Here is a 12390-nt window from a genome sequence, read left to right on the forward strand (position 1 = left end):
CACCTGACCAAAAGTCTTGTTCCTCCTGCCACCGAACTTCACTAATTCCCACAATATCTAACTTTAACCTATCCATTTCCCTTTTTAAATTTTCTAACCTACCTGCCCGATTAAGGGATCTGACATTCCACGCTCCGATCTGTAGAACACCAGTTTTCTTTCTCCTGATAATGACGTCCTCCTGAGTAGTCCCCGCCCGGAGATCCGAATGGGGGACTATTTTACCTCCGGAATATTTTACCCAAGAGGACGCCATCATCATTTAATCATGCAGTAAAGCTGCATGTCCTCGGGAAAAATTACGGCTGTAGTTTCCCCTTGCTTTCAGCCATTCGCAGTACCAGCACAGCAAGGCCGTTTTGGTTAATGTTACAAGGCCAGATCAGTCAATCATCCAGACTGTTGCCCCTGCAACTACTGAAAAGGCTGCTGCCCCTCTTCAGGAACCACATGTTTGTCTGGCCTCTCAACAGATACCCCTCCGTTGTGGTTGCACCTACGGTACGGCCATCTGTATCGCTGAGGCACGCAAGCCTCCCCACCAACGGCAAGGTCCATGGTTCATGGGGGGGGGGGGGAACTATTAAAGCTGAGAAATTAATCTTTCTTTGGAAACCTACCGTTCAAAAATTGAGTTTTTTAAATTTGTGTCTGATAACTTTGAACTATTAAAAATATAATAAATAATACATTCAGCTAAGTGATAATGAATTTAATTTGTAGCCCAGAGTATGTTGAACTGAATGCATTTTATCTGAAAGGCTTCGGACAATCTACTGCTGAATAATTGTAAAAATGTAGATGCTTGCAAATATGAAAAAACACATGCGGCCTGGAACAAATATGGCCCCCATTTCAAAATAATATACAATAAATGTTTTTAAAAAATGTTTTTTGGCTACTAAACATTGGAGAATTCACCCAGAAAATATAATTTTTTTCTGAGATGGCCAAGCAACCAATAATAGACCACTTGGTATGGACTGACCCATGCATCACAGCTGCAAATTCACATAAACAGGAAACTATTTACTATTCAGGCACCCAAGTCAAGGAATGATGTTCAGACTGTGCACTGCAGGACTTGCGCTGTCAGTAGTTAGTGTCATGACTTGCCACTAGGCATCAGTACTGGCAGGGCAACATAGGGATGAAACATAAGCATTGGTGTGCATTACAGTTACAGATAGTCAACGTGTGTTTGGACAAGGTGTGCCGGGCATTACTCGTGAAGCCATTTTAACAAAACAGCAGCAATAGTGCTGCTATTCTTCACAAGTATCAAAGCATTAGAGTAATACGGATGGGTCCTCTCTTTCTGCACTTGAACATGATTTGTGCGTTTAATTAAATGGCGACATGGGAATTGCTCCTAGGAGAGACCGACAACCAATTGCACCACAAATTGTTGAAGAAGTTACTGTTGCCGTGGCTCAGAATGCTACACGCTATGTGCAATCTTCAAGCAGTGCATGAGCAATGTCACAACAGCTGACCATTCCTTGTTCCACCATTGTTTTGGGCAGTAGTAGAGCAGTCTCCAGTGTGGTTCCACGTGTCACAGATACAGATGGTCTTCACATTGAGTTTGTAACCCAGAACTTGATTAACAAATGTTACCATCTCATGTGTGAATTAAAATGTGTTCCTTTCAATGGCTAATTTTTTACTATTCTGCCACATGAGCATGTTTTCACGAAGTTTCACTGTCATACAATCACTTGCTTGTTTTTCATGGGGGCCCTCTAAAGTAGCGAACTTCAATTGTAACAACCCTGTATTATGGAAGCAGCAGTACTTTCAAACATTTTATTAGCCATCCATTGGGCAGTTTTACATGAGGCAGGGGCACAATATACCAAAACGATCAGAGCTTCCTTTGGATATGTATGTTTTGATCTAATTTACACATTTCTGTATGAAACTAATAACTGCTCATCAGTTTTATCTTTAAAGCCATCTAGTCTTTGAACAAAGAACAAATTACTGAATTTTTTACTGTGGATTTAATTTTACTGCCAAGCAACACGTGGACACCGGAAATCAAGAAAACAGTATACAAGGGGACAAGGAGAGAAATGTTACTTATTTTGCCATTTCAATACAATAATGGCTTGTACTATAGTTTGGGGCATAAATTTCCAGTAGGCAGGTAGTTATTCCATCCTGGACTTTCAATTTTCTTCATTAATACAATATTGTCAAGCAATGTAAGTAAGAAACTTAATGAAACGAATGGAAAGGGGAACTTTATATCAAACTGATCAATAAAGCAAGTTTCTTATAGATCACACTCACTCTCATCATGATGGAGAAAAGCTGTAAGTACGATGCTACAAAGGAGAAGAAATACTTATCAAGTTAAACAGCAACACCTCATGCAATGCTAATATCGACACATTTACTACCACTACAGACGGACAATCTGAGCAATAAAGGTGCCCTTACTGTTATCCAATACTGCAGCTTACCTATAGGACAAGGTATTAAAACAGCACATAACATGCTACTCAGACCAATAGCAAAGCTACATGATAGTGTAAAACTGTGGAATTCTGAAATCTCACTTCAACAGATCAGAGCTATGATAATCAGAACTTCACACAAAAATGAGACTACAACCTCATTTCTTGCCACTCTACAATACTGATCAAATGTTTTGCTACAAATTTGTGTATGCGTTTGATGTGGTACTTTACAGACTAGTGCTAGAGTGCCATTACACTAGCACTGTAAATATGCAGATTTCACCTGTTGGGTGAAGTCTTAAATGTACATCTGTGACTTGTTTCTTCGGTGATTCTAAAGATACCAATATTTTAGGCTATTCAATCTTAGCAGATGCTAAGGCTTAGCAATATGATGCTGTCAACCACCCCAAATACACTCAGGTGACGAAAGTCACAAGACAGTGATACGCACATATAGAGGTGGCGGTAGTACCGTGTACACAAGGTAAAAAGAGCAGTGCACTGACAGAGTTGTCATTCGAACTTAGGAACTTCTTAAGAAAAGGTTTCCAACATGATTACCGCTGCACTATGTGAATTAAGACTTAAAAAACGGAGTGGTACTTGGAGCTAGACACATGGGACCCTACATTTCAGAAATCATTAGGAAAGTCCATATTCCAAGATCCACAGTGTCAAGAGAGCGACAAGGATGCAAAGTTCAGGCATTATATCTCACCACAGACAATGCAGTGGCCAATGGTCATCATTTAACATCCAAGAGTGTTTGTATAGAGTTGTCAGTGCTTACAGACATGCAACAGTGCATGAAATAACCACAGAAATCAATGTGGGACGTACAACGAACATATCTGTTACAACATTGTGACGAAATCTGGTGTTAATGGGCTATGGCAGCACATGACCAACACGAGTGCCTTTGCTAACAGCACGACACTGCTGGGCTCATGACTAACGGTTGGAACCTAGATGACTGGAAAACCATGGCCTGATCAGATGAGTCTCAATTTCGGTTGGTATGAACTGATAGTAGGATTCAAGTGTGGTGCAGACCTCATTAAGCCCTGGATCTGAAGTTGACAACAAGGTACTGTGCTGGCTGGTGGTGGCTTCATAATGGTATGGGCCGTGTTAACATGGGATGGACTGGGTCTTCTGGTCCAGGTGAACTGATCGCTGACAAAATGGTTTATTTCAGCTACTTGGACACCATTTGCAGCCATTCATGGATTTCATGTTCCCAAACAATTGAATTTTTATGAATGACAAATGCTTTTGTCACTTAAGTGTATAATCCATCATACCCAGCAGTTGCAAAACGTTAGCTTTTGGAAGAAGAGCTTAAAAATGGCAGAAGTCTTCCGGTAAGAGTCTGTTAGCTGTTAAATTATGTATGTAAGGCACTTTGACTAATGTACTTCATTAGCAACCTGTTACTGTTTAACACATTGACTGCCTGCAAGGATGCATAGCTATAGATGTCTCCCTGCCACATCAGGCCATTGTGTCACACACAAATGCTAAGCTGTGGCTCACAGTGGCCACACGGTGTCAGTTCTCCAACATTAGTCAACCAGTAATTAATCAGAATTACTTGCCACCTAAAGACATATCGTTTACTTACACTGATTAAATTACTGCCTAAAATTTGCTATTGCAATGTGAAGCCTACAAATAGCAATACTATCAATATCACTTGCAGTACTGTTTCTGTGGGCAAATTTACTACAAAATTCTCACAGCTTTTGCTCCAACCAGACAAACACTGAATGTTTTCTTCACTTACATCTTATTTTAAAGCCAATGATGTGTAACAGGCTTAAATTATATATATATATATAAAAAAACTTCCACACAAAATTTTATCATGTATAAATCACGTGTCCAGCTGTAATACATTCACGCTGCAGGAGTCTCTAAAGTCAAACCAGAGTTGACCAGCAATGGCTCCCCCATCAGATCCCATCTATGACGAAGTGTGTTCTGAAATGAACACCAATGCAAGTCTCACTCTTTCTCGGTTGAGTTCTATGACAGCAGTGTGGTAACTTCCCAACTTGCAACTGAACTGCCTCATGACTTCTAAGCCTTTTGCCTTCTGACAGATTTCACAGAGCTGTCATATTTACGTCTTTGTTTTTTTTTTCTTCTGTTACATCCTCTGCGTGCCTAACAACATTCTGCTACTTCTCGTCACTTTCCCGACTTTGGTCTTTTACAGAAACAGCTATTGGAGAAAGGTGGTATTAACCCCAAGTCCGGCACTGTAAATCACTTCATTCACAGCAAATACATATTACATTATGTAATAGCTAAAAGTAATGTCTACAGTTACTGTTGTGATTTTGAACATTCAGAGAAGTTGTGTGCATAGAAGAATATGTTTCTGAAAACAAATTTCCGAGGCATACTACATTTACTATGCACATAGTGCAGTTTATCACAAAGAATAAACATTATACTAACCATCTTAGATTAAGATGTTTGAAACTTCAATGCAGAGTCAAAGAAAATTCTTCAGAGAACAGGGTGTTAAGCCAAACAGACTTTATATACAAAACAAAATAAAACTTCGTTTTAATCCTGACACCAGAAAGGATTAAACTTGAAAAATTTAACAATAAACTTACTCTTGTTCTTGGTCTGTTAGAAATGTGCATATCGAATTAATTATTATATGAAGTTACTTAGAAGTCAGAGCCAAGTTAAGAAGTTTAGAGAGGGGTAGTGGGGGAGTGGTGGTTCATGTAGGTGGTGAGGGGTTCTGTGGTGCAACAGACTTAGAGTGGTTGGAAGCAGATATCAAGGATGGCAACTTTGGATACGGACCAGGTTACCGAGTTCAGAAACTGTCAAGCTATTGCAGGAAGCAGAGTTCTTTGCCATGAGCCGTTTGCCTATGTTCTGAGGAATGTTTCTTCGATATGATCCACAGAAATGAAGACATAGGACAGGACCAACAATTTCCTGTGGCTCCACAGCCCAGTACAAGCTGAATGTTACTTCTGCAACTTTTGGGTCCCTAAACCACCCTAGTAATCACACATGGGAAAGGTACCCTACAGTTTAACAGATTGACTGCCAGCAGCTCTGCTGCATTACCACTGGCCTCATGGCAACCAATGTTAACATGGGGAACTGAACCACATATCATTCCTGGCCAATTTCACACCACTGACAGAAAGGCTGGCTTAAAGGCAGACTGAAAAAATCCATCGTTGAACCAAAATTTGAGACAGTGGCATAGTGAGATCAGGCCCGTGCTTTACTGCTGGACCCCAAGTTCTAAGGGTATCTGTAGAACAAGGTTGTACTGATAGTTACATGAAAGGCTGCAAGTGGCAATGGATGAAATATTCCAGAAAGTGATTGGTGTCTTTTAGTGCGAAACAAGTGTGCAGTAAAAAATGGTAACTACTGTCTGTTCATGAGTGTTTCTCTGGAAAGGATAATAGTGCATCCAGAGCAAATATCACCACAAGCAATTTCAAAATGCATTGCAGCCTGTCCAAAACAAAACTTCATTTAACCACACTAGATTTCTCTCTGTTCACATGTTCAATATTGTGCAGTTTCAGGACAGTAGCCACAACTAGCTGCATAATCTTGTTGCAAGAATTACTGTTTATATGGCTACAAACTTTTTGAAACCACAGAATTCATTTTTAATACAGGAATCTTCTTTCTGTCCACTACAAAGAATTACTGAACAACTGGTCCATTTCTGGGACCAGAATAAGCTGCACTTTCCTAAGTTGTTCTCCATTTTCATTGCAGCAACTGAGTAATGTTCAACAAAATTTTGAAAAATCTTCATGTTATTTAATTATATTTCTTTATACAACAATTTGCTTTGATAAATTCCAAGATTAGTGGAAAGTGCAAATGATAGCACCAAATGCCATCCACACCAATACTTGAGGAGGTTCCCTTCATGCAAGCAACCTATTTTGTATCACTACTTTTTGCAACTGAGCAGCCGCAATTTTGTATTTCGTAAGACTACAAAAACATGCCCAATGCTAAGCATCAGGAAGCATTCATTATTTCCATCAGTGGAAGAAGGCAATTTACAGTCAACATCTACAGAGAGCATCTCACCTTGAGATTGCTGAAGGCATTGAACTATGGACTTTTGAGGCATCCATCATCATTTCAAGAAGTCACTGACTTAACAAGAAGCCCCCTCCCCCCAACAAACCAACAAAGACCCAATTAAATATAGAAAACATGCCTTAAACATCACATACTCTAATTTGTTACGTACTGTAGCTTTTATCATCTGGATATTCTGTACAATGGAGTTAAAAGTATCACACAATTTCCAATCATATGCCGATTTGATTCCATAAAATTCCCTTACAATGAAGTTTTGTGTTTTACTGGTAGACCTACTTGTAGGTGCAAGTATCCCCCCCCCCTCCCTCCCTCCAATAAGAGCGGTTACACTTTTTGCACATTTTATTTCAGCTTCCCAGGAGGAAAATAAATAGAACAGAACAGCATAAACACACTCCTGAGAGCAAGGTCCAATGAAATTAAAAACTCAAATGTAAGAAAAAAGTTTATTTGAACAGTGAATATCAGATATGAATTAAAGCTGCATTCATTCCTAAAGAGCTTACATGACACACTTACTTCAAACACTAACTTACAGGACAAAATCACAATTCAATTCACAGGAATATTATAAATTAAAAACACACATAACTGTTCTCTCAATGCAGAATACAGCATTTGAGATTATGTCACTTTTCCACTTGTATTTCATTTAATCATGCAAATTATTTTCAACCTGGGCAGATAACAAAGACGTAACTTCCTACATGAACACTGACATCACTACCTTCTCTAAAGAACATCAGTGCTGCTACCATAAATGCAAAAGTAAAGTCATGGCTGCTTGTTACTCTCCACACATCTTGACAGATCGGAGTGTTTTCGGAAATGCTCTTTTCCATTAGATTCTTTTTCAAAAACACAACACAAAATGTGTGGAGTTTCCAACAAGAGAAGGAGCTCTAGTGGGAAAGGTGCTTTCTTTGCCACACACTTTTGCAGTGAAGGAATACCTTCAACTGTGATCTGCCAAGAGATGTGCTTTGTCACCCCCACAAACTTCACAAAATCTGTTTAAAAGCCTGCTTACCACTTAGGCAATTCTACACATTTGTAACCATGTACAAGCAAAATAATTCTCACACTTTGAAAAACATAGCAGAGCTGTACAGAACTTACACTGACATACTAACAAAAACACAGGTGTACAAATGTATAGAAAGGCCAAAACAAGCAAAGGTTCAGAACACCTAAAAATGAGACTTCATCAGCTTCCTGCTGAAAACTGGCCAGTAAATTGCTTACATTTTACACCAAATAGTGAATTACTGTATACTGCACAACATTACACTGACAAATCATACAGTAAGACGTAAAACAATAACTGGAATTCATGACAATTTTTATCTAAATTTAAAATTCTTCATTTATCAAACAACCAATCTTTTTGGCTGTTCCCATGGGAAAATATCTCTGCCAAAGTGACCGTATGTGCTTGTTTGCTGATAAATAGGATTGCGGAGATTCAGTTCCCTGCAACAGAAAATTAACAAATTGTTTTAGATAGTGTGTAGGAACTGTCAAACCACTTAACTTACTTTCCCAGAAATCCCCCCCTCCCCCACCCATACCACACATCATGATCAACACCACCATTACGTTTGCATCACAGCAATACCACCCTCAAACCTTAACTTTGTGCTGTATTTGTTACACTGGTAAGGAGAGGAAACCACCTAAGACACAAATGCCCTAACTGTTTCAAACACCAGAAGTCAAGATTATTCAGACAGACACACACAACAGACAGACAGGGAGAGTGAGAGACAGAGACAGAGACAGAGAGAGAGAGAGAGAGAGAGAGAGAGAGAGAGAGAGAGAGAGAGAGAGACTTACTTCACAATTCTTCCTGGACGCAAGTCAAAGTTTTTCTTTACAATCTCCAAAAGTTCCCTCTGGGTTTTCTGTGAAGTGCCATAATCAAATACAGTTATAGAAAGGGGCTCTGCTACACCAATAGCATATGATACCTGAAACAAAACAATTAATTACCAAAGGGTACTCCAAACCTGTTGAGTACCTACTGACTTGGCTAAATCCTCAGATTACTTTGTCGTCATTCAACCGTCAAGAGTAGCAAATACAATGAACATCATTGGGGCAGGATGAGTTTTAGTCTTTCAGCAGCAATAACGAAGAAAATTTAGTGGCAAAATAAACTATATAAAGAACAATTATTGTCACCACCCTCCACCCCACTTACAGAATAAAACAGAACAGCATTTAAATTGTTACACTAGTGTGGGTGGGGGGACGAACTCACTTGAACAAGGCACCTCCTGCATAAACCAGATTTCACCAAAGACTTCGCTACCCATCGAGCAGCGTACGCAGCAGATCTGTCAACCTTTGTGAAGTCCTTCCCAGAAAATGCACCACCTCCATGTGCTCCCCATCCACCATACGTGTCCACAATAATCTTTCTACCTGTCAATCCGGCATCACTCTGCAATGTAAATTCCCCCTCAATAAAATGCTGATTTTTACATTACAAGGATAATGTTGATCTAAATTATTTACGATAAACGTATCGTGGAACTACTGAAATATTAGCAGTCATTACCTGTGGACCTCCAACAACGAACAAGCCACATGGATTAATATGGAATGTCGTCCTTTCATCCAAGTATCTTGTAGGAATAACAACTTTTATAACTTTCTCCATAACTTCAGTACGGAGTTCCTCTAATGAAATTTTCTCAGAATGTTGTACAGAAACAACGACTGTGTGAACTCTCTGAGGTATGCAAGCTCCATGGGACATATAGTATTCACATGTTACCTAAATAAGAGAGATTAAACATTAAAGCAGACATGAAAGAATATGTACTATAAATATTCATATTTCTGGTAACCAATAAATTATTAACTAACTTGGGTTTTAGAGTCTGGCCTTGCCCACCAAAACTCTCCATTTCTCCTAAGCTCAGCAATTTTTTGATTAAGACTGTGAGCCAACACTACTGTCAATGGCATGCATTCTTCTGTTTCATCAGTTGCATAACCAAACATAAGACCCTGAAAGAAAATGCACAGTTAGTCCAACCAGTTGAAAATACATTACACCAAAGAAAATTAAGTCACTCAGTTAAAAAAAATTGAGCTTAAGAACATTTATTTGTTGTGTAAAGCATGATGCAAGAACAAACAATATTGTACAATAAGGATAAAGTGAACCAATGTAACACTAAATTAAGCAAATATGTGTTTACAGAAATACCCTAAATTTGTAGGTATCATGTTTGGCAGAAAGTAATCTAGAAGACTACTTCCAAGTGCTATACTTCAAGGTTCCCAGCTCACAAGAGCTTATGTTGTCTACATTCTGAACTTTGTACTACCAATAATAGTCACTATTTGATAAGATACAGCTTGTACTAAGAAAATTGTCAGTTTACAGCTCTACAGTTGTTCATGTTTCCGTAGAAGCTATGTTAATTTGCTGCATTAACACCAATTTTTGATGCAAATTAGTCTGTTCCATAAGAACACTGGACACATTTTAAGTTGGTACTATTCCTTTTTGCACAGAAGATCTGCAATGGTAAATGAGGCAGTCTGCCCTGTCTCCCATTACATCCCCAACATTCAAACTGACTTGCAACAATAATTTGAAGTGTGGAAGATTATGTCAATATGTAGTTATTTTCACATTTAGATAATTATCAATTGTAATGAAACTGAAACAAATAGCCCTCCCACACACTTTTTCATACTTGCAAGCTTTCATTGTTAAACACCAATTAAACTTGTCTCATAACCAACGAGGTGCTAATGCTGCAGTTCAACTGATCATGAAAATCTAAAACAATATCCAACCACTGGTATGTGGCAGGGAAATTAAAGGCATTGCACAGTAGAATATATTTATAACTAAACACATTTTATATCTTCCCATCCACTAGTGTACCCTACACATCTGTCACGCTATGCTGCTCTTCAATCAATTATTTTAATTATCTGAATTTCTCCTGTTAACCATTTTGCTGCTACAGACGCACACTCTGCATCCCGCGCTGAGGACAGCTTTTGATATGGCTGTACGGTTCACCAAATACTGGCACCTGTGCCAAGAGACTTCCAACCGATACAAAATACTTGTTATAAGGTTTTCCGAAAACTTTTTGCACGTCTTACAGTCTGATACCTTCACTCAAGGAACCCAATTTCTTTCCATTATCTGTCATACTTACTGTGTCGCATCAAATAGAGACATGGAACAAAATTTTTATTTTGGAAATGTAAAAAAACATTTTGTGAACTTTGCACATGGCAGATTTTAGTTTTCACACTGCAGTGAAAGAAATGTACATAAAATATCAAATTTTGTTTCAAATTGGGAGCAGAATGTTCTCTTATTTCATTCTCAAATTATTGGGTTTTAAATCCTAAGTTGCAATGTGTATGGAGCAGCCATTCAGATCCTTGCACACAAAGAATCATGTTGTCATAAATGTCTTATCTTGTGAACTGAAGATATCCAAACAAGATCTTTCACAAATTATAACACGGAATGACGTGTGTGTGAAAGTAGCTCGTCCACAGCAGCGAGAGGTTGGTGGCTCAGGACGCACACAGACAGCCATAGTAAACTAGGAATACCCAAGCAGTGCACATGTACACTTCCACGGCACCTGTGGAACGGCATATCAGGACGTGTGTACTAGTCCACAGCAGTGGAAGGGTTATAAGGATACCCTTCTGAAGCATATGCATAAATTTTGCAAAATGATTTTGAATGGACCCTGTTAACTGCCATGCAGATATTAAAGAAGCACATTCAGTTAATGCCCTTTCATATCACAACAAAAAAGTATAAAACTTAATTTTTGTGACATTCACATGAAAGTAAGAAAGAAAATACACTATTGCTTTGTACTATTCTAATACTAGTCAAATTCAATTAAATCACCTGATCACCAGCACCAACATCATCATCATTACGGTTCAGGTGCACACCGGCAGCAATGTTTGGAGATTGCTGATCCAGAGACAACAGCACGCTGCAGATCTTGTAATCAAACCCTACAAACCAGACAAGGACAACTTGCAACTTAACACAACACAAACATACCATAGCTCAATGCAACCCTGTTTAATTACTCTGAATCTGGAAGCACTGCAAAAAACAAATACCTAATCAAGCACAAAAATTTATCAAAATCTCAACATCTGGCTATACTTTAAAACTTGGCAACCCAATGCAACAAGCATTACAAGCATTTTGTAATGGTTAAAGCAGAGCACACTTGAGCTCCAGCAACAAAAAATCTTAATTCACAGTTCAGCAAGAAAGCTGGAATGTCTCAGAACAGTATGGGTTACAAGTGGTCTTTTCCTCTTCAAAGCATAGGCAGTAAAATTAAAGTACAGTATCTGCACAAACGATTATCAGCAAAAAGAAAAATTATTACACAGTTGAGAAGCAGTTAAGCACAAACTATTTTGTGGGACATTTGTGTGTGTACTGTAGGTTTCACGACATTCCTTATTGCTCACTGAAAATGACTGACTTAAGTCTACAACCTTTAATGCTGGAATTTTAAACGAGTATGGCAGCAAAACAATATGATTTCCTGGTATAAATATGCTACAAGAAACAGTACCACACAAAAGTTACTGGTGTAACAAAAATATTTTTAGACAGTACTTAAGGACATATTAAAGCTAATGTTCCATGAACTTTTAGAACACAAAAGGGTGCTATACACTGTGTGGAACTTTATCAGTGTGTACAATTGGGCTTTTTTTAAATTTTGTGTTTCTTCACACACATGCCTTAGTTTTTCTTTTTAAAGGA

At 38.5% G+C, this 12390-nt stretch overlaps 1 protein-coding gene across 4 annotated transcripts in view; it reads right to left on the bottom strand.

The window, feature by feature from the left end:
• Positions 1–7022: 7022 nt before the first annotated feature.
• LOC124616869 (S-adenosylmethionine synthase) overlaps positions 7023–12390 on the bottom strand; it is a 281538-nt gene continuing 276170 nt past the window's right edge. For 3 of the 4 annotated variants that reach the window (XM_047145219.1, XM_047145222.1, XM_047145221.1), the window contains exons 5-10: positions 11503–11615; positions 9465–9608; positions 9154–9372; positions 8854–9036; positions 8427–8560; positions 7023–8063 (exon numbers count right to left, since the gene is read on the bottom strand). In XM_047145219.1, coding sequence (XP_047001175.1) covers positions 7961–8063; positions 8427–8560; positions 8854–9036; positions 9154–9372; positions 9465–9608; positions 11503–11615 — 896 coding nt within the window. In that variant the 3' untranslated portion in view covers positions 7023–7960. The remainder of the gene's footprint in view (positions 8064–8426; positions 8561–8853; positions 9037–9153; positions 9373–9464; positions 9609–11502; positions 11616–12390) is intronic. The other variant, XM_047145218.1, reaches the window with a different exon arrangement.

This window comes from Schistocerca americana, chromosome 1 (genome assembly GCF_021461395.2).
Source record: "Schistocerca americana isolate TAMUIC-IGC-003095 chromosome 1, iqSchAmer2.1, whole genome shotgun sequence".
In the NCBI taxonomy this organism is placed as follows: Eukaryota; Metazoa; Arthropoda; class Insecta; order Orthoptera; family Acrididae; genus Schistocerca; species Schistocerca americana.